The sequence below is a fragment of the Culex quinquefasciatus genome, chromosome 1, assembly GCF_015732765.1.
Source record: "Culex quinquefasciatus strain JHB chromosome 1, VPISU_Cqui_1.0_pri_paternal, whole genome shotgun sequence".
Lineage (NCBI taxonomy): Eukaryota > Metazoa > Arthropoda > Insecta > Diptera > Culicidae > Culex > Culex quinquefasciatus.
The window spans coordinates 85,342,512-85,363,679 of record NC_051861.1 but is presented as its reverse complement, the minus strand read 5'-3'; the positions used below and the strand labels follow the sequence as shown (position 1 = coordinate 85,363,679).

Sequence of the window (21,168 nt, the reverse complement as noted above, 5' to 3'; positions counted from 1 at the left end):
GTTGTGCATTTTTTTCATCTGCTGACCGATTCTTCGGCTCCTTTTCAAAAAAATTCCAAGTTTTTTCAGCGTTTTGGCTGTAGTGGCAAAATAAAAGAAGAAACCCCTCAATGTTGTTACATATTTGGAAAGATAATTGATTTTCCTACAAAGAAATATCATGCAGAATGATACATATAGTACCTGTGCTTCCCCTGAAATAAAAATGTAGCGTGACGGGACAACATCGTAAAACTGGACTTTTAAAAGGCACACTAAAAAAATCGCCACAGTTTTGCCAGTTTGATTTTAAAAAACTTTTTCTCTTCTACACATTATCACGAATTAAAAAACGAATCTTTTGCTCCTTTAACTGAAAGAATTGGATGAAATTTGAGTTTTTGCCAGCCATTTCTTTTCGTGACGGGACAACGAAAGGAGCAGATTTATGAAAAAACTCCTCTCCCGTACAATGGCTTGCAGACCACTTTTGGTCAATGTTTTTGGCCTTAAGGTAAGAAAACGCATTTAAAGCACATTGCAATTATTGCATCATAATAAAAATGATTTTTTTCATATTAAAAATCATATTGAAAATTGAAAAATGTGACATTTTGGTGTAGCTTCGCTAAGAATCGGTCTGCAACAATTTGCGTTAACATTTTCCAAGAGACATTGATGATTAGACTTAAGGTTGCTGAGATACAGCGGCTTTAAGACAAAGAAACAGAAAAATTAAAGTTTTTTAAGTCTCACCCAAACAACCCACCTGATTCTAAAGTCGATATCTCAGCAACTGATGGTCCGATTTTCAATTTTAAAATATGAGACATTAGGGTGTAATATCAAAATCGATTTTCCAGTACAGCACTTTTTCAGTTCCTTGTGGGGTTCTAAACAACTCCCCAAAGGGGGAACCGATTGGTTTGTCCTCACTTTGCGCAAAGCGATTCAGTTTTCCATATAAATTTGTATGGGGAAAACCATTTTTTAGGATTTTGATATTTAACAATTCGACGTTTCATGCCATATCAAAACCGGACTCATATTCGGATGCTCTGGAAGGTGCTCTACAACTTTGCTGAAGAGAGTATGGTGCTAACTTGCTCCTGAAAGAAGATATAGCGCCATCAAAACTCGTCTAAAACGTGATTTTCGAGCAAAAAACACGTTTTAGACGAGTTTTGAACACGCTGTATCTTTTTTAGGGGCAAGCTAGCACCATACTCTCTTCTGGAAAGTTGTAGAGCAGATTCCAGAGCATCCGAATATGAGGATAGCATCCGGTTTTGATATAGCATGAAACGTGGATTAAATAAATATCAAAATCCAAAAAAATGGTTTTCTTCATACAAATTTCTATGGAAAATTGAATCGCTTTGCGCAAAGTGAGGACTAAACCAATCGGTCCCAAATTTTGGGGAGTTGTTGAGGACCCCAATAGGAACTGAAAAAGGGCTGTGCTCACTAAATTTGGACAACTTTAATTTTTTCCATACAACCATTTTACACCCTAATGAGACATTCGTGAAATTTTTAAATCTTTTCGAACATTTCAAAAGGGCGTAATATTGAATGTTTAAAATGTTAGTCGTGATTTAAAAAAAATAAAAATATTGTTTTCGAAAAGATCGAGATATCGACAGTAGAAAATGGTGAGTTGTTTGGGTGAGACTTAGAAAACTTCAATTTTCCTGTTTTTATCTTTAAGGGGTTACATTCATGTAAATCGACAAAAAAGTCAGAGGTTGGTGTGAGCACACACTTAATTTTATGTAAAATCAAACAAACAAACTCACACTTTTTCGTGTATGACAGTTTCCCAAAATCGCAAACAACTCAAAATGTATGCAGGCTCATGGCTTTCTACCTACACCCAAAACTGGCAGCACTAGTCCGAGAGAATGATGGTCTCGAGTCGAGAGAATAGTGGTACCATTCACGGACGCAGAGAACACAGCTCGAGATGGGCAATAGAACTATTCTCTCGAGGTTCATTTGCAAAAAAAGTTCATCCGTCAAACAAAAAACCAAAAGTGTCGACAACGGGAATCGAACCAGAGACCTTTGACAAACCAATCCAATGACTTAGCTGCCTTGGCCACCACAGCTTGGTGACCAAGGTGAAGTCAGAAGTCGATGTATGACACTTGTTGGAGATTTATTGATTCAACTAACGAATGAACTCATTTGTTATGATTGTGTGAGTTGGTACCATTATTCTATCGATTTTGGAACTTAGCCCTCAATAAATTTTGAGAGAACGATTATCTCGAGTCTGAATTTTGGGTGTAAGGTCATCACTGTTTCAGTCTGCAAATGATGGAAAAACAGGTTTTTTTTTCGAATGTTTAAAAATGGAAGAGGTCGTACCACCCTTCCGTCACGAGAAATCGACAAATGGAGTTTTGATTTGTGATCTGAAGTCGGGGCAACTGCAAGGTGAGTTGGCGGAGAATTACCCTATAGTTTTGAAAGAAATTTTACGAACTTTTCGAATCTGCAAAAAAAAAAAATGGTTATCGAATTTTATATAAAAAAGTTTTTTTGCCATCTTCATCAAGTTCTGAGTTAGTCTATGATCCTGCTCTAAAAATAAACTTTTCACAATAAGCTTGGAGGCCCACCTTCTTACACGACCTATTAGGTTGATAGGTAATCGAAAGAGCTTCCAAAAAAGTCTATAACACAGACGATCTGGCAACCCTGCCTGAAGTTACTGCTACTTTAATGATATTTATAAAGCCTCTATTTGTTTTAGAGAACCCTCGTCAAAGTACAATGATTGATGATATATATATTTTTTTTCGTTTATTTATTTAATTTTTTTATGAAAAGAAGTTTTTCAAATATATGTTTGCATTAAACAGCGAGAAACATTTTGATCTGTGCAACTGAATCTGTAATAAATTTGAAACATTGAAATATTGACGTGATCGTGCTATTTTGTCAAAGCAAAGCAAAGCAATCCACTTTAACGACCCCCGGGTCTTTTGTGGGCTCTGTTGCAAGTTTCTGCTCATTTCTAGGCGTCCGAAGGTTATGTGTGGTGAGTCACCCAAAACCTCTTTTACGCAAATGGACCGACGTTTTACTTCCCCATCCGATAGAAGGCCAGGAGGATAAGGCGGGAATCGAACTCGCGCCCCATAACAACAAAGGGATCGGCAGACGAAGCCGCTAACCACCGCGCCACGAGGCCCTGCTAATTTGTCGCTTCCGCCAATTTGACGTTCCGAGAAAAACGCGTCGCAATGTTAAACCTTGAATAAACAGAAACTAGAGCACTCAATGTAAACAATAACAAACACGTTTTGTTTGGATGACCATTCTGTACATTGTCTCGTAGTTTGGTTGTATTTGGTAGCCGAAGTCCCGAATTATAATTGAAAATGTTTACAGTAGCCAGACATGTACGTGTGTTAAACACGTTCTGAACTGAACTTCCTTTGGGCAGTTGTCGCACTTGCAGCAATTTTCGGGGTGTGTCAAGAAAGCACAGACAGAAACTTCTTTTATATGAAGAGCTACAACAGTGCACAGAGTTTTTTGTTAAATATCTCAGGATTGAAATCGAATTTCAGGGAACTGTGAAGGTCAAACGTTACTTAATTTGGCTCAAAACGCTCGTGCGACAGGATAGCACGAGCATGACGATATGCTAGCCATAACACTTATTCTACGATCTTTCTAAGAATAAAAGATCAAGCCAGTCAATTCAGAAAAGCATACACAGAAATGAGCATGACGTCGTATTGAAACTATATCCCACTTCCTTCCATCGATTCTCGGACCCTAATCTAAACAGAGGTCCACTTTGTTTACACTTTTGGTATTTGCTGAATGGGCTCCCTCGTTAGGTAATCAAAAATGAACGCAGAACAAACGTCTCAAAATATCAACTCGCTCTGCTCTACCAAACATCAACACCGCGATAGGGGTCTCAGTTGTGGTTTGAATCTTAAAGTTGAAGCATTCATTTCACTGGCGTTTTAATATTGTTGAGAAGTTTTGATAAATTGTCCAAATGGCGCTTTCTGCATCGGTTTTTCATGTTCTGAGTTTTGTGTACGCTGGACTAAGCTTGGCGGGATCGTTACTCCTCCTGTTCTACAGGAAAGATTTGGCAACATGTAAATGTTTATATTGGTTTGTTTAAGTTTCTTGAATAAGCAAATTAAAAAAAAACTATTTTCAGCTGAAAATGAGTGTCAATTTATCCATCTTTTTGCGGTTCTATGGTTGATTTTTAATTTCACCCTCGTTTACGGTCTTTGTTTGGTAAGTTTTTTTTTTTAGAAACAATAATTTCCCTTAAAAATCAAGTTTTCTTCTACCTTAGCGCGATACAACCTTCGTACGGATCCACCTGTACTACGTCCAGGCGGTATTTTGGACGTTCGTCGTTGCCCTGTTTGCGCTGGTAGTCTCGCTTTTGGCCGTACTCGTTGGTTTGATGGATGAAGTCAACCTTCCCTGGGCCAGCAAAGTTGGCCTTGCCCAAGGTGCGGCGGAAGTTTTGGGGATCATCTTCCTGGTGTGCTGTGCAGTGCTATACGGTGAGATAATTTATAAAGAGTCTTCTTTATTTTGAGAGAACTAATCATTTATTTATTTTAGTGGTCTATTCAATCATACAAGGCGTCCTCAAAGGATTTATTTACGCAACAAAAAGAGATGAAGAGGTGCAGGTTTCGATTAATATCGTCAACTGAAAATGAATTTTGCTTTAATTTTGCATGTAATTTCAATTTGTGTCGATTTGATAATTCAATAAATTGATATTCGTGGTATAAATAATGTCTTTGGATTTAAATGATGTCAAATTATTCAAAACTAATCAAATATTCAGTTTTTATATGATTAGCAATTCAACTGAACAATTAACTATTTTTTAAACAGAAGATAAAATTATCTTTTTCTTGCAAACAAACAATCTAGAAAATTTTCCTTGTTTGGAAAACCAAGTTAAAACTAAGAAGAATCAATCAAAAATTCTAATTCATCCTTCTCCTGCCAACCAACACGCTTATTCCGACAGACTCAAAACAAACCTTTCCCCCGACAGTCGGACAGAGCTGTTAAAATCGCAACACCAAACACCACTTTTTGTTGTTGTAATTTATACAATCAAAACATGTGCAATTTAAACAGTGTCAGTCCCTCTTGTTCTGCCCACTCTCCCCTCTTTTCCAAACGGTTAAACCCTCGTGTTTGGCAACCAGCTCTTCAAACAACAACGAGATGCAGCAGTGTTGCCAGCCGGCAAACATTAAATCAGGTGTTGTATTTGGGAAAGTTTGTCAAAAATTAGTCCGGTGGGGATTATTTTTGCAACGCCACTCTTCCCCCCCTCAAATTTGGCTTCCCAAACTCCAGTGTTCCCATCGAAACTCACTTGTGGGACGGGAAGCTCCGCGTGTGTGACAGGGCAAACATCAGAACCAGCCTTTTGTTTATAGTAAACATTAGCCATCAACAGTCACACTCGTGTTTGCCGGCCACTAGTTACAATATTTGAACAAACGTTTTTGGCCACGTGTATGGGGCAGGACTTAAGCGGGTGGAATTTTCACGGCACCGCCAACATTGTGTAGAGGTAGGACGCTTCAAACCAGAACTAGAACTAGCGTCCGACGACCACCGTCCAGTGGGAGAGGATTTGGTTTATGGCCGCCAAAAAGTCATCACGATTGGATACTGTTTGGGATATCTGGGAACCCTGACAGGACTAGGATTGACTTTTTCGATATGAAACCATTTTAAGTAAAAATCCGAAATTAAATGAATCAAATTAACAGAAATTTTATGAAATATGAACAATGTTAAAATTTCAAGTTATTTTACCGATAAACATAGATAAATTAGCAATTTATTTTTGTTAGAATGTAGTAAACATAAAAAAAAGGTTTATCGATTCCGTAACCCGGGGTGACATTGATAGGCTTGAGATTTTTTTATCCGAAAAATGAAGAGCACAAAAAAAGTACGGAATAGTTTAAAAAGCCACAGTGGGCAAAAACGGGTGAAAAACGGATCTTGCCATCATGCCGTCACTTTCCGCCTTTCAAAACCATCATTTGTATTGTTAAAAATTACGAGGAATCGATTGATCTCTCGTTAGCGACAAATGATCGGAAGTGGTCCATTTCACCCCATATAGCCTTTTTTGAGTGTTTTTCACAAATATCTTCAAATGCCTAAGTTTGCTGTACTTCTAAAGTATCTTATTTTATGTAAAAATCACGAAAAATCGATTGGTGACACTCTTATGGGCAGAAAATGACGGCATGGACCCATTTTGCCCCATTTACCCCGGACCCAATGTCACCCATGATGGCGGTACTTGAGCAATTCTCTGAGATTTCGGTCATTCGATTTTTTCTGTATTTTTTAATCCAGCTGAAACTTTTTTGGTGCCTTCGGTATGCCCAAAGAAGCCATTTTGCATCATTAGTTTGTCTATATAATTTTCCATACAAACTTGCGGCTGTCCATACAAAAATGATATGTGAAAATTCAAAAATCTGTATCTTTTGAAGGAATTTTTTGATCGCTTTGGTGTCTTCGGCAAAGTTGTAGGTATGGATATGGACTACACTGAAAAAATGATACACGGTAAAAAAAATTTGGTGATTTTTTATTTAACTTTTTGTCACTAAAACTTGATTTGCAAAAAAACACTATTTAATTTTTTTTTTGATATGTTTTAGAGGACATTAAATGCCAACTTTTCAGAAATTTCCAGAATGGGCAAAAAATCTTTGACCGAGTTATGATTTTTTTAATCAATATTACAGGGCGTAATATTGAATTTTTGGTCTTTTTAAAATGTTAGCCTTGAGGGGGTGATTGGTCATTATAATTAAATAATGGCATCAGTAGTGCGGTGCCTGTGTGGACGCGCAGTCCTGTTTTTTCGTGTTATTTTCCATCTCTTTTGTGTCGGATTAGTGCGCTGACCACGGGGACGCGCTGTCTTGTTTTTGCATGCTCATTTTCATTTCTTTTGTGTCGCTGTTTGTGTGCTTGGTTGCGTGGTTATTATATATAGGTGAAGGGATTTTATTAAATGATCATTATATTGCATTATTATATTTATTTGATTATATAACCACACTATACTTTACACTTAAAACATTTTACAAAATACATATGAAACTGTAAACAGGAGCGTTTGGTACGGTATGTCCACTCATCCTTCCTCCCCTGTTGATTCTGTGAAATGTGATCCGTTCTCAGAATCCTCTCTGCGGTAAACACAACGTAGTAGGGCTGGCCGCTTTAATTTTTGCAATACATTTTCGGGTGTTCTCGGATGTACAGTAATTATTAATAATGACAAGAAAAGTGCTTGAGGCGTAATCTAATCACAAGACTTTCCAGCATGCTTTCATCGGACTGGCTGCGTTTGTGTTAGATTAGATTAGATCAGATTTTAAAATGTTAGCCTTGATTTAAAATTTTTGAAAATATTTTTTTCGAAAAGATCGGAAAATTTACCGAATATTTCATATTTTAACAATGTAAATCGGACCATTAGTTGCTGAGATATCGACATTACAAACTGGTGGGTTGTTTGGGTGAGACTTAGAAAACATCAATTTTCTTGTTTTTAAACCTTTGCATGGCAATATCTCAGCAACTAAGGGTCGTATCAACAAAGTCCAAAAAAGCAAAAAATAGAGAATTTTCTCAGCTTTTCAAAATATTTTTTTTCAAAGGTGGGCAAATATGGGCACTATTTTTAAAAAATAAAAAAAGCGACTATTTTCAAAAAAGTTACCTAAAAATGGTTACAACTTGAAAACGGTGCACTTTATCAAAAATTCACTGAAACACTTTTTGATTGCAAATTCGATTTTACATCGAAAAATGAAGTTGAAAAATTTTTGCGACCAATATTTCAATTTTTTGAAAAAATCTGTATTGATTAAAAAAATCATAACTCGTTCAAAGATTTTTTGCCCATTCTGGAAATTTCTGAAAAGTTGGCATTTGATGTCCTCTAAAACATATCAAAAAAAAAATAGTGTTTTTTTGCAAATCAAGTTTTAGCGACAAAAAGTTAAATTAAAAATCACCAATTTTTTATTACCGTCTATCATTTTTTTTCAGTGTAGTCCATATCCATACCTACAACTTTGCCAAAGACACCAAAGCGATCAAAAAATTCCTTCAAAAGATACAGATTTTTGAATTTTCATATATCATTTTTGTATGGACAGCTGCCAAATTTGTATGGAAAATTATCTGGACAAACTAATGATGCAAAATGGCTTCTTTGGACATACCGAAGGCACCAAAAAAGTTCAGCCGGATTAAAAAATACAAAAATTAAAATTAAAGAAAAAATACCGATTCCGTAGAGAACTGCTCTACTTTAAAAATGTAAAAACACAAAGTAATTTGCTGTCAATGAGAGTGTCACCAATCGATTTCTCGTGATTTTTTACATTAAATTACAAACTTTTCAACTGTAGAAAATCACGGATAGTGAAGATATTGAAGAAAAACACTTAAAATAGGGGTAAATGGGGCAAAATGGGCCCTTTCCGTCAATTGCTGTCAATGAAAGTATAACCAATTGATTTCTGGTAATGTTTTACATAAAATTACATACTATTCAACTGTAGAAAATTATTGATAGTGAAGATATTGAAGAATAACTCCTGAAATAGGGGAAAATGGAGCAAAATGGGCTCTTGCCGTCATTTGATGTGTCATCAATCGATTTCTCGTATTTTTTTAACATAACATAAGATACTTTAGTAGTGCGGCAAACTTAGGCATTTGAAGATATTTGTGAAATACACAAAAAAACGCTAAATGGGGTAAAATGGACCACTTCCGGTCATTTGTCGCTAACGAGAGTATCACCAATCGATTCCTCGTAACTGTTAACATTATAAATGATGATTTTGAAAGGCAGAAAGTGACGGCATCAAAAGATCCGTTTTTTCACCCGTTTTTGCCAACTGTGCACTGTTGAAAAACAAATTATTCAAAAAATGCATGGAACTTATTTAGCCTTCCCCAAAACATGATTTGAAAATCAAAACCAACCTTGCTAGTTGGAAAATATTTCAAAAATAAATTGTTTTACAAATAATGTCTCCCCGGTTTACGGTATTTAAGTTGAATCCAACATTAGACCAACACAATTGAAACAAATAAAACATACAAAACAATTACAAAATACAACAAATAAAACTAAAAAAAATCAATAACACAACAAACATTCAACAAATGAGCAATTCTCCACGAAATCGGTCTTTTATCTTCAATTTAAATTTTTGTATTTCTTAATCCGGCTGAAACTTTTTTGGTACCTTTGGTATGCCCAAAGCCATTTCGCATCATTAGTTTGTCCATATAATTTTCCATACAAATTTGGCAGCTGTCCATACAAAAACGATGTATCAAAATTCAAAAATCTGCATCTTTTGAAGAAATTTTTTCATCGATTTGGTGTCTTCACAAGTTGTAGGTATGAATACGTACTACACTGAAAAAAAATACACTGTGATTTTTTATTCAACTTTTTGTCACTATAATTTAATTTGCAAAAAAAAAACTATATTTTTTTATATGCTCAAGAAAACATAAATTTCCAACTTTTCTGAAACTTTCAGGTTGTGCAAAAAATCTTTGACCGAGTTATGAATTTTCAATCAATACTGATTTTTTCAAAAAATCGAAATATTGGTCGCAAACATTTTTCAACTTCGTTTTTCGCAGTCGCAGTTTTTTATTTGTTAAAATAGTGCATGTGTTTGCCCACCTCTGAAAAAAAAATTTTTTTGAACGGCTGAGAAAATTTGCTATATTTTGCTTTTTTAACTTTGTTGATACGACCCTTAGTTGCTGAAATATTGCCATGCAAAGGTTTAAAAACAAAATAATTGATGTTTTCTAAGTCTCACCAAACATATTCTAATGTTGATATCTCAGCAATTAATGGTTCGATTTTCAATGTTGAAACGTGAAACATTCGTGAAATTTTTCGATCTTTTCGAAAAAAAATATTTACAGAAATTTTAAACCAAAACTAACATTTTAAATGGGCGTAATATTGAATGTTTGGCCCTTTTAAAATGTTAGTGTTGGTTTAAAAAAATTGTATTAATATTTTATAGAAAAGATCGGAAAATTTCAAAAATGTTTCATATTTTAGCATTGAAAATCGAGCCATTAGTTGCTGAGATATCGACATTAGAAAATGAAGACATCAATTTTCATGTTTTTAAACACTTGCTTGAAATATCTCTGCAACTAAGGGTCGTATCAACAAAGTCCGAATAAGCAAAATTGTTTTTCAAATGTGCACTTATTTAAAAAAATAACTATTTTCAATAAAGTCACTTGAAAATGGATATTACTTGAAAACGGTGCACTTTATCAAAATTTCACTCAAGTACTCTTTGATTGCAAATTTGATTTCACATTGAAAAATGAAGTTGAAAGAATTTTGCGACCAATATTTCGATTTTTTGATAAAATCAGTATTAATTAAAAAATTCATAACTCGGTCAAAGATTTTCTGCACAACCTGAAAATTTCAGAATAGTTGGCATTTGATGTCCTCTAAAACATATCAAAAAATAAAAAAAAATAAAAATAGTGTTTTTTTGCAAATCAAGTTTTAGTGACAAAAACTTTGCCAAAGACATCAAATCGATCAAAAAAGTCCTGCAAAAGATACAGGTTTTTGAATTTTGATATATCATATTTTGTATGGACAGCTGCCAAATTTGTATGGAAAATTATATGGACAAACTAATGATGCAAAATGGCTTCTTTGGGCATACCGAAGTCACCAAAAAAGTTTGCGTCGGATTAAAAGAAACGAATGATCGAAATCTGAGAGAACTGCTTAAATACAACTAATAGAACTAATATAACAAATACAACAAATACAACAACAAAAGTATATGTGATAAATAATACAATTACCACAGAACAATAAAACAACTTCAGATCATATCACACAAATATAAAAAAAGCAACAACAACAAACACAACAAATAAATTTAAAAAATCAGAAACAATAACAAACAATTAGCTAAATGGCAACAAACACTACCAGAAAAACATCCTCCTTTACCGTATCTATTGATGCCAAAAAAAAGCTTCCCATACCGGGAATCGAACCCGGGCCTTCCGGGTGAGAGCCGGATATCCTAACCACTAGACAATATGGGATTGTTATGAGAAATGGTAAACTTTGACAACAGCTTATGTTGTGATTTAATGTCTAACGTGTGATCACTGTAATAAATTTTGGTTTGTTTTTTTTTTCTAATTTGATTCATATGAACTTTTGAAAATGTCGACTAGAAATAAAATAAATATTTGTTTTTTTTTATGATTCATGGTTCGTGAGAAAAAATTAAAGGTTTTGACAAACTTTACAAAAAAGGCAAAACGAGAGCCAAATTGTTGATATTTGAAGAAAAATATCATCAAATTGCAGTTTTGAAAATAACAAAATTAAAAGTCCAGCTCCACAAGGGTCAAAATTGCACCTAAATGCTCCATGCTAAATGTTCTCTCTCCGCTTCAACCCACTTCAACCACTTTTGGGTGGTCGCCTGGCAGATTAGAATTATAATGTTCGGAAATTATGTTCCCGGTGGGTTCAGCTCGCTCTCTCCCGATTATCGTACAGCCCATAGTCTGAAGAGAGTGCGTATCATGTTTTCAAACGGTCGATGGCAAAAGGTGGTGGTGGTTGGCCACATTTCCATAAAGCACTTAATTCTGGCCGAGAGCTCTAAATTAGCGGCACGACTGACAGGTTCAAATCGGACAAATTTCACGTGAGTTGGTTTCTGGTTCTTTGGCTGGTATAATCCACGTGGGAGTTGCACTGTTTTTAAGGTTAGTTTGCTGGAAAACACGATTTGAAGAGTGCACAGTTGGAAATTTATTACACTCATTATAAACTCGTTAGACGTGTCGATTCTAATGTTATAAAAACCTCGGACATTCAGGGAAACAGCTTAAAAATGAAGCAAGTGACCTTGTTCGTGCTGTTCGTTGCCTTTTTGGCAAATTTCGTAAGTAAACTCAACAAAATAATTTGAAAACCTATTTCAAAATTTCCCATAAGTGTTTCGCAAGAAATCATCAGTTGCAGCCTCAGGCTGGGCCACCTAGCGTTGGAAGAGGAGGTGGAATCATTCGGGAAATTATCCAAAAAGTTAGCAGCCAAAGGTCCCAGCAGATGGGCGCGAATGGTGTCATCAGGAAAAACTACGGCTTTGGTGGTGGAGTGAATGCTAAGCCAATTTTGCTGGAAAATAACGACATGACTCGCAAACCCGGCACCCAGTAGCGAAAATGTGTAACTCATAAAATGTAAACTTGTTTGCTTGAAAAAAATAAAAAAAATGCGAAGTGTTTTAATTTACAACTTTATGCAAAATGTTGCGAAATGATAAACTTGTATGAAACGCTTGTTTTCTTCGCTTTTGTTTTGAGAACAGTGCTGAAAAGTACTCAAAATAGTGATGTTATGAACTGTTGGTGACGATGAGTAGGCCATTTTGTCAGTATGAAATGTCAGGAAAAGTAGATATTTTAAAATCAGAATAGCAAAAAGTGTTGCGCAGAGCCTTATTGGATAAATGCGTCGAGTCATGAAAAAATCGAGCTCTGCAATGTAGTCATGCTTTTTGTTAAGATTTCTTGGTAGATTTTAATCTTGGCCTACTATGATCAAAACCACATTAATGTGTAGTAGGGTGACAAGAAAAAACGAAAATTTGGTAAAATCTGAAGAGATACCCTCTGGCTCAATAGGGACGTGGCCTTACATCGTGCTGCCACCTGGTTTTTTTAAGCGCAAGAGTGGAAAAGTGCTGAGTCATCGTCTAAAAATAGACGGCGTCCTATCTCGCCCAGCAAAAGGAAGTCGATAAAGTAGTCGGTTTCAATGAGAAAAAGTGGAAAACGTGGTCTAAAAATAGCGACGACATCCCCCTATTCTGTGACGCCATCCCCCTATTGGCGATAATAAGTAACTGTGCCAATTTTGAGCCAAATCGGTTAAGGTTAAGGGGTCGCTTTTAAAGTTTATATGGGGAAATTTGAAAAAATGTATGGGGAAAACATCACTTCAGGATTTTGGCAGCAGGTGGCGCAGGTCTTGCCCAAAATTGTCCAAGTGTGAGATTTTTGCAGAAAATTTAATTTCCTACAACTTTGTCGAAGGGTGCAAAGAAGATCCGAGTTGATCCAGATGAGTTATTAGCAATAGGGACGTGGCGTTACATCGTGCTGCCACCTGGTTTTTTAAAGTGCGAGAGTGGAAAAGTACTGAGTCATCGTCTAAAAATAGACGGCGTCCTATCTCGCCCAGCAAAATGAAGTCGATAAAGTAGTCGGTTTGATGGAGAAAATGTGGAAAACGTGGTCTAAAAATAGCGCCGCCATCCCCCTATGCGATGAAAAGAAATCGGCTTACATACTTGAAACTATGTAACGGCTATATAAGAAGTATATAAGATAATACATTTTACTTTAAAAAATCACCATAAATCAGGATCATTTCGGATCGTTTTGCTCCCTTTGGCAAAGTTGTAGGGAATTAAATTTCCTACAAGAATCTCATACTTGGACAATTTTTGGCGAGATTCACGCCTCTTGGAAAAATACTGAAACGATGTTTTTCTCCATACATTTTTGCGATTTTCTCCATATAAACTTCGACGATAAAAAGCGACCTCTAAACCTTAACCGATTTGGCTCAAAATTTGCACAGATACTTATGTTTGCCTAAGGATTCGAATCAGAGGGTATCGCTGATGTCGATTTTTTTTATTGTCACCCTAATGTGTAGTCAAGTATCCAAACTATCGGATTCATTGATATTTTCATTCATTTAAAAGAGTATTTTCAGTAGAAATTTATATTTCTGAAACGTATCCACCTTTCGAGGCAGAAATCAAAAACATAAGTTGTTTCCGTGGTGTAGTGGTTATCACATCCACCTATCACGCGGAAGGCACCCGGTTCCATCCCGGGCGGAAACAATTAATATTTTGATGTTCAACTCAACCATATTGCCTTAAATAGATTGTCCAAAAACATCTTTCCCGAAATCCAAAGTTCGAATATCAGATTGTATCAAAATGAATGATAGTTTCGACTTCTTATAATTGACATGAATTTCAAAACTGTGTTATACGTAATACGAAATTGTGATTGGTTTATTTAATGATACCCGGTTTTTTTTTAAGAATCCCTGTTTATACTCGGTTTTTTTACGAGACCAAAAGAAATTTTCTCGAATAGATTTCACATAAAATTACAGTGATTTTTAGTCAGGCATTAGTATCAAAATACATTTTGAACCCAATAATCTGGCACAGGTATTTTGTTAAAATTTTCATTGCTCTGGATAGGTGGTGGTTTTCAATCAAAAATCAAATTGTTTATAAAGCTTGGGGTGTTTTTATTTTTTCAATGTTTCTAACTGAAAACAGGGAAGGGAAATAAGTACCTGCACTTGAAGTAAGGTAACTACCATAAGCACCGAACTTTAAAATATTTGGGTGCGGTGCTGGTGCATATTTTTCAAACAAAGTAACTATCATCTGTCTTTTTTTTTACCATAGAAAAAAAATATTGTTGTCAACATTGTCATTTAGAACTTGGTTTTTGGTCAGTTCCTAGCAGATTCTGTACTTCTTGAGGAGCAATGGCATGTTACAATGTGGCCAAAATTAGACATCAGTGACCGAATTGTGAGTGTAGATCTTAAGAAGAAGACGGCTTCGAGTCCTATTTTGAGCAGACTTTCGAAATGGTAAAAAATACTGTCTTCATGCGACCCGGAATAGGGTCAATTGACGTGGAGGTACTGAATCCTTCAAAAATATGAGGCAGAAGCGTGTGAAAACGAACTGTGAATAATACAGGATGTTCTTGAAGCAGCTGTTTAGATCTAATGAAAAGCCACTTTGAACGCAGGACACAATCCTCTTGTGCCCCTCAATCTCTATGAGATACTTTTCAAAAATGTCATCCGGCAATTCTCGCAAGGTCAAACCCGTGCTGAGGGAAATGCTTTGGCAATTCTTCCCGTTTCCAAAAAATGCCAAGAAGCAAGATGATTGACATTTAAACTTACACCTACAGCAATTATTTCCAAATCACATACAAATTTCATCAATCTAATGAGTAAAATTTAAAAAAAAAACCGTTGCAAAAATAAGCACCTTCAAACTGGGGTGCTTATTATAAGCACCTAAAATAATGGGTTCTGGTGACAACTAAAGCACTGCAACCTTTGATATTGCGCAAAACATGGTGCCTATGTTCGTTCTCTGACTGAAAATCAAAAAATCACTTCGTTTTGTTTTAGGGAATTATGTCAGTTATTAAGGGAAACCAGGAAATGGACTTTGAAATATATAATTTGGGTAGAAAATATTTACAAAAACTAAGCCTTTTGGCTAAAAAAGCCATGTTGCATCAATAATTCGTCTATACAATTAAACATACAATTTTGACAGATTTCCATAAAAAAGTTTTATAAAAATATTAAAAATCACTTTGAAAACGATAATTTTTCTGATCGATTTAGTATCTTGAGATAACAAAAAACTGGGTTCTAGGAAAACTGTTACTATCTAGAAAATTAAGCCAATTTAAAAAAATCAAATATTTAATTTATTATTTTTTTTTGTCTTAAAAGTTCTAACTAGGGCTGATTTTTCCAGGAAGGTGCTGTGTCCTATCCCTCGCCTAGACCAGACCAAAATCCATGATAAAGCTGTCAGACCAAATCTGTCGGACCTAGACTGTCAGACCAAAGAGCAAAAGTAAACAATCTTGGTCTTCGACGTAGGTGCACACAAATCAAGAAAATAAAATTTGAAAAAGAATTTTAATTTTTCATTCAATTACCAGTTTTGGACTGCAAAATTGAATGTACGTCAGAAAATGATTAAACAGTGCGGCGTCCTGTACGCTGACAATTAAATAAGCAGTTAAAAGCCTTATTTTCGGTTTACACCTGTACAATCTTGAAATTATTTATACGGATATGTGATTCCTCTCTTTCCATCATTCCCTTGGATTTCTCATGGCATGCCGAACTCAAAACATTGGAATTTCACGGCATTTTCATGGTTCTCTAAAATCTGCTTAAAATTAACACAAAAATGTGTACTTCAGGAATAATTGAGTATAGAAAATTACTGAAAAAGATAGCAGTTGTTTAAGATACACAATATGGCAAAAATATCACGACAGAAAAATTATTTGCTCAATTTTGTGAAATTTGCAGCATTTTCATCAGCAGATTTAACGACTCAGTCAACTTTTTTTACTAAGATTTCAGGAATTTATTTAGCATTTTTATTCAAAAACTTCTCTTAAAGTTGAATCAGTAAAATAAGAGAAATGAAATTTTGTTTGCTGCCATAGTTTTTAGCAAAAGTCGTGCATTGCAGATTTGAAAAACGTCCTCTCACATTATTTTTTTTTTAATAAAATAATAAGGCCGTTGCAAATATTTTTCAAAGTTTATGTCGCCTCCCCTCCCCTTCGAAATCGATTCAAAAAATCGAATATTTTTTTCAAAAAACTTCAAATTTTTTAAGGAAATAGAAGTCTAACCAGCTGAAATCAATTAGAATTCTTTTCCTACGTTTAAAATCATATTAAGCATGTCTGGAATCGATAAAAAATATTTTATTTTTTTTGTGAAACTCCAATTTACAGAACCGCATCAAGTTTTTTTTTTCGACGAAAAATCTCTTCAATACTTGGATATTTTGAAAACTGATGATTGCAAAACAACTGGGCAGGTGTAAAATGCACTTTAAAGCAATTCATTAAGATCAGGGCTTGTTATTTAAATTTTTATATTGTTTAATTTTTTTACATTATTTTATATTGTTTTCGAATAGATTTTCACTAATATATTTATTTATAAAAATACAATACAATTATTTTTTTTTTAATTTGCCAAATGTTTGAAAGTTAAATTAGTATTATATCATAAAGGATGAATTTATTCGGTTGTTTATTGTGCTTATCTAATTTTGATTCTGATAAGAAAATTTGCATCTAATCTTTTTTTGAAATTTATCTTTGCTCTTTTTGAAAAAATCAAATAAAGTCTTCCCGAATTTTTAATTTAGATCAATGAAAATAATATTAACATTAAATATTTTGATATAATTGAAAAGGAGTTTGGTGAATTTCAACTAAACTTTTTTTTCGTGTTTTTCAGTCTATTCCCGGTTTTCCGGTTTTTTCCCCCGAGGTGGTGGTCACTTGTAATACAATGTTGGTGTATATTTCACTCAGGTGCCTTTAATCTCAAGAGGGATTTTCGTCACCACAATGCAAGCACAGTACAAGAGAGCTCATTGGCATCGACCAACCAACTTGAACATGTTTGGATTTTTTTTATCGAAAATAAATTATTTCGAATAAAAATAGTCACATTGGGTAGACATCACTCAAAAAACTTTTTACTTCTCCTTAAAAACCTTTTTTCACTTTAAAACACCCAAACTCAAGCTTTTAAGGACAATAATTGTTGAAGAATATGTGCAGGGGACATTAACTTTTAGTTTGAAACACTAGACGATCAAATTGGTACTACTCTGGGTGCAGAATAGTTGTCCGCAAAGTGGCCTCAATTTAGAACTGTCAAAGCGGAACCAATTTATTGTTTGAAAAATTATGCCAAGAAGTGGCAAGTATTGTAATAGATCTATAATTAATTTTGTCAGGAATAAAAAAAGTCGAGGGCGACGAGCTTTTGAGTCAGTATTAAGAAAAGATATGAAATCGAGATTATCATAATTCGGCAGCGCTTCTTGGGACGCGCAGTCCTGTTTTTTCGTGATTAATTTTTTGAGATGCGGCAGCTTCCACTGAGAAATTTAACGCCCTGATCGACCTTACATCAGCCTTTTTTTAATCAGCCATCAGACTGATCGAGGCGTTACATTTCTCAGAGGGCTGGTTTAATTTGGTGAGATCAATCCGATAATGTATCCTAATCAAAATAAACCATTTCATATTTAATATGCACTGGGTCTTTGTGAGATCTTGTCATCCCATCAATTGAAATCTTGTGTTTATAAGAGTTTTATTAATGTTCTTTCTGTCACCCACAGTGAGCGAGTTGTGGCGCTATAACTACGGCAAATAGTGTCCAGGGCATTTGTGGAAATACAGTGTCCCATCCTCGAGGGTCCCGGAGCACCAAAACTTCTTAGCTGGTGGCTCCCAACGATTTATTGCTCCTACAAACAGGAACGTGAGCGGGGGATCCCCACGTTTCTTCCTCCCCTGTCGATTCAGAAATGTGTTGTTGTTTGAACATTCGTGTTCAAACTCAATCCAATTCAAAGAATCATCTTTGCGGTAAACTTTACGCAGTTGGCCTGGCCGCTTTAACCCTCTACAACCCAACCCCGCCTCTAGACGGGCTTCGATTTAAAAAATCGCCAAAAATCATTTTTTCAACCAATTTTTGATCTTCAAAAAGCATTGGAAAGAAGAACTTTAAAAATTTTGGAAATTTTAGGGTTGGAAGTTTGACTTGTTTTATGTGACTTTGCCAATGTTTTTAAAAATGTTATTTTTTTAGGGGTCAACTTTGGCTGTGTTTTTTACTAACATTTCCTATATTTTAAGTAAAAAGAAGTATGCAGTAATTTTTCTAGTGCCCCAGACTATGCCTCTACGCATTTATTTACAATTTAAATGACAATGGTTCCATTTCATTGCAGAAAATGTGAAAAACATGCAAAAAATTGAAAAGTTACTGTAAAAACATGAAAAAATTAGATAGGCAAAATGTAATGATAGGAGGTAGTAGAGTAGGCCAAATACCACCAAAAACAAACATAAACTAAACAAGATAAATGCAAATTAAAATACTAAAAATGAAACAAGAAAAACATAAAACAAGAGAAGTAAAGTTTTTCGTAGAACAAAAGTTGCTCAAAATGACCTCCTGAACACGGGAAAAATAAAAATTTTCGAAAAAAAAATTTGGGCAGTAGAGGGTTAACGTTTGTGATGTTTCAAAGCAATTTATTGCATTGGGCACTGCAATTGTTAATAATGACAAGAGGATGCTAGGCGTTAATCAACCTAAGGCATTTTCCAGGATGCCCTCGAAAGACTGGCTGCGCTAGGGTTAGATTAGATTAGATTAGAAATCGAGATTATCATAATTCGTCGCTAACATTTCCATAAGCGCTATGTCTCACTCAAAACCTATATTTACGAATTGTTTACGACGAATTATCAGTAACTGTGAATGGCACCTGCCAAATAACATTGAATAATCTTACTCCTGTATTATCACTGCGCTTCAAAGAAACATAATCTCGTAACTTCCATCCGGTTGCTCTTCTGATTCACAAAATTCCCCCATTTCTGACGGAATATTTCATCACGTTGAAAACAAAGAAGGACTCTATTAACCGCCCATCGTTTAGTCTACAAACAAAAAAAGCACGAAGAACTTAATTTTGCAGCAAAAACTTTAATATCATTAGAACCAAAATGTTTCAAAACGAGTCACTCCAGCAACAAAAAATATGTCACGCTTGAGTTTGAACATAGCCTTCTAATTTGTTTATGTTTACAACTGTAGTGCAGTTGTATTAGTGAGGAGCAGTGGGGATCATTCGGAAATCACGTTACGCATTCTGTGTTTCAGCACCCAGGTACTACTACTCGAAAAAAGCTTTCATTTTTTCATTTAAGCTCAGCTCGCTAGTTGATAACCCATTTTTGGTATTTTGTTGTGCTATGGACACATTGTGCCCGACATCCTTATCTAGAAGTGAGCACCAAAATTTTGACCACATTTTTTTGGGACGGCCAAGGAACGGCCTTATAATAACTTATTTTAATGTTTAAAAGAACAAACTATTTTTTTTTAATCTGAATCATAAAAAAAATTCACTGCAATAATTCCTCAAACAGAATCGCTTCACAATCATCTTTCGCCGCCTTTCACTTAACTTTTTAATTAAATCACTGGTTCACGTTGGTTCTTCACCGGCAAGATTGTTCCCACCCAGCAAATACCTTCCAAGTCGCACACGCGCCTTTCTGCGCTGCCAAATTTATGCGTCTATCCGAAAGCAATAAAAATCTGGCGAATCTGGCCCTTAGGGGCTGCTGTTCCGAGCTTCGGTCTTCCGGTTCTGGCACGAGCAGCAGCAAAGGTAATTAAACATTCCTTTTGCTGTTGGAGTTGAAAAGTTTGCGATTTTCCTTCGTTTTTCGAAAGGTATCTTTTTCGGAGAAGAGAAGTGGACCCAGGGGTAAGGCGGCCTCCACTGATTTTTAATGTTGATTGTTTATGTTTACTTTTAACTTCTCGTTTTAAACAGAGTGTTTTGGCTGCCGGAGGAGTGTTGGGCGCCGCCCGGAAAAAGCGGGGAGGAATTCATTACACGGTCGAACGGTTTGTCATAGTCGGACTTCGTTCGGAATGTTTCCCGAAATGAACTTGAGTTAGTTTTAATTTTTTATGCAAATTGATTAAGATGTTGATTATACGGTGGCGCTTTCGTGGACGATTTATGGCCTGTTAATTCCCCCGAGGGGCTCTCTTTGTGCCGGCCGGGGAAACCTGAGACTGTTGGCCGTAATCACGAAGTCCTTTTACGATAATGATGCCCGGGATTTCGGGAGGTGATGATTGGGATTGGGATCGTGCTGTGGTTTCACGGGAGTAGGGAAATTTATGGACCAGTTTAAGGTTTTTTGCAGATTGGAGAAATCAATTTAGATGAATTGGGTGTTAGTTTGGGTTTAAGCAAATTCTGGGGAGCAATTTATTCTGAATAAAGATCTTGAATAAAATCGATGTGAAATCATGAAAAAAATAATGACGCAAAAAAAAACTTGTCTGTTTCCGCCCGGGCTCGAACCGGGGACCTTCTGCGTGTGAAGCAGACGTGATAACCGCTACACTACGGAAACTGATGATAGTAATGTGAGTGATTGATTTCTGAGTGATATTTAAAAGTGAGTTGTTGGCTAAAGTACAATTTTCAGTATTTTTAGTTTGCTTCACTATGTCCATATTTATTTTCCGCACTCAAATTGATTTTCGCCTAGTCACCCCATAGTCAAAGTTTGCACGTGTCCCACATGTGTCCCCCAGATTCAGTTCCACCGTTAAAT

At 35.4% G+C, this 21,168-nt stretch overlaps 1 protein-coding gene and 3 non-coding genes across 4 annotated transcripts; 2 read left to right on the top strand and 2 right to left on the bottom strand.

Annotated features, from left to right (window-relative positions):
- Window positions 1-3,945: 3,945 nt before the first annotated feature.
- Window positions 3,946-4,761, top strand: LOC119765255. The gene is made up of 4 exons (XM_038248746.1): window positions 3,946-4,112; window positions 4,178-4,260; window positions 4,322-4,538; window positions 4,600-4,761. Exons 1-4 carry the CDS (start codon window positions 4,007-4,009, stop codon window positions 4,692-4,694), a joined length of 501 nt encoding a protein of 166 aa, XP_038104674.1. The 5' UTR covers window positions 3,946-4,006; the 3' UTR covers window positions 4,695-4,761.
- A 6,351-nt stretch (window positions 4,762-11,112) lies between these two features.
- Trnae-cuc lies at window positions 11,113-11,184 on the bottom strand. The gene has a single exon. It is a non-coding gene; the product is annotated as a tRNA-Glu (tRNA).
- A 2,761-nt stretch (window positions 11,185-13,945) lies between these two features.
- Trnad-auc lies at window positions 13,946-14,018 on the top strand. Its single transcript has one exon. It is a non-coding gene; the product is annotated as a tRNA-Asp (tRNA).
- Window positions 14,019-20,891: 6,873 nt separating this feature from the next.
- On the bottom strand, window positions 20,892-20,964 carry Trnav-cac. The gene has a single exon. It is a non-coding gene; the product is annotated as a tRNA-Val (tRNA).
- Between the last annotated feature and the right edge of the window lie 204 nt (window positions 20,965-21,168).

Bases quoted from the DNA above. Each gene is read 5' to 3' on its own strand.
- LOC119765255 (XM_038248746.1), top strand. From the start codon at position 4,007: ATGGCGCTTTCTGCATCGGTTTTTCATGTTCTGAGTTTTGTGTACGCT. The intron at 4,113-4,177 runs GTAAATGTTTAT...AACTATTTTCAG, and splicing joins CAGGAAAGATTTGGCAACAT to CTGAAAATGAGTGTCAATTT. The intron at 4,539-4,599 runs GTGAGATAATTT...TATTTATTTTAG, and splicing joins GTGCTGTGCAGTGCTATACG to TGGTCTATTCAATCATACAA.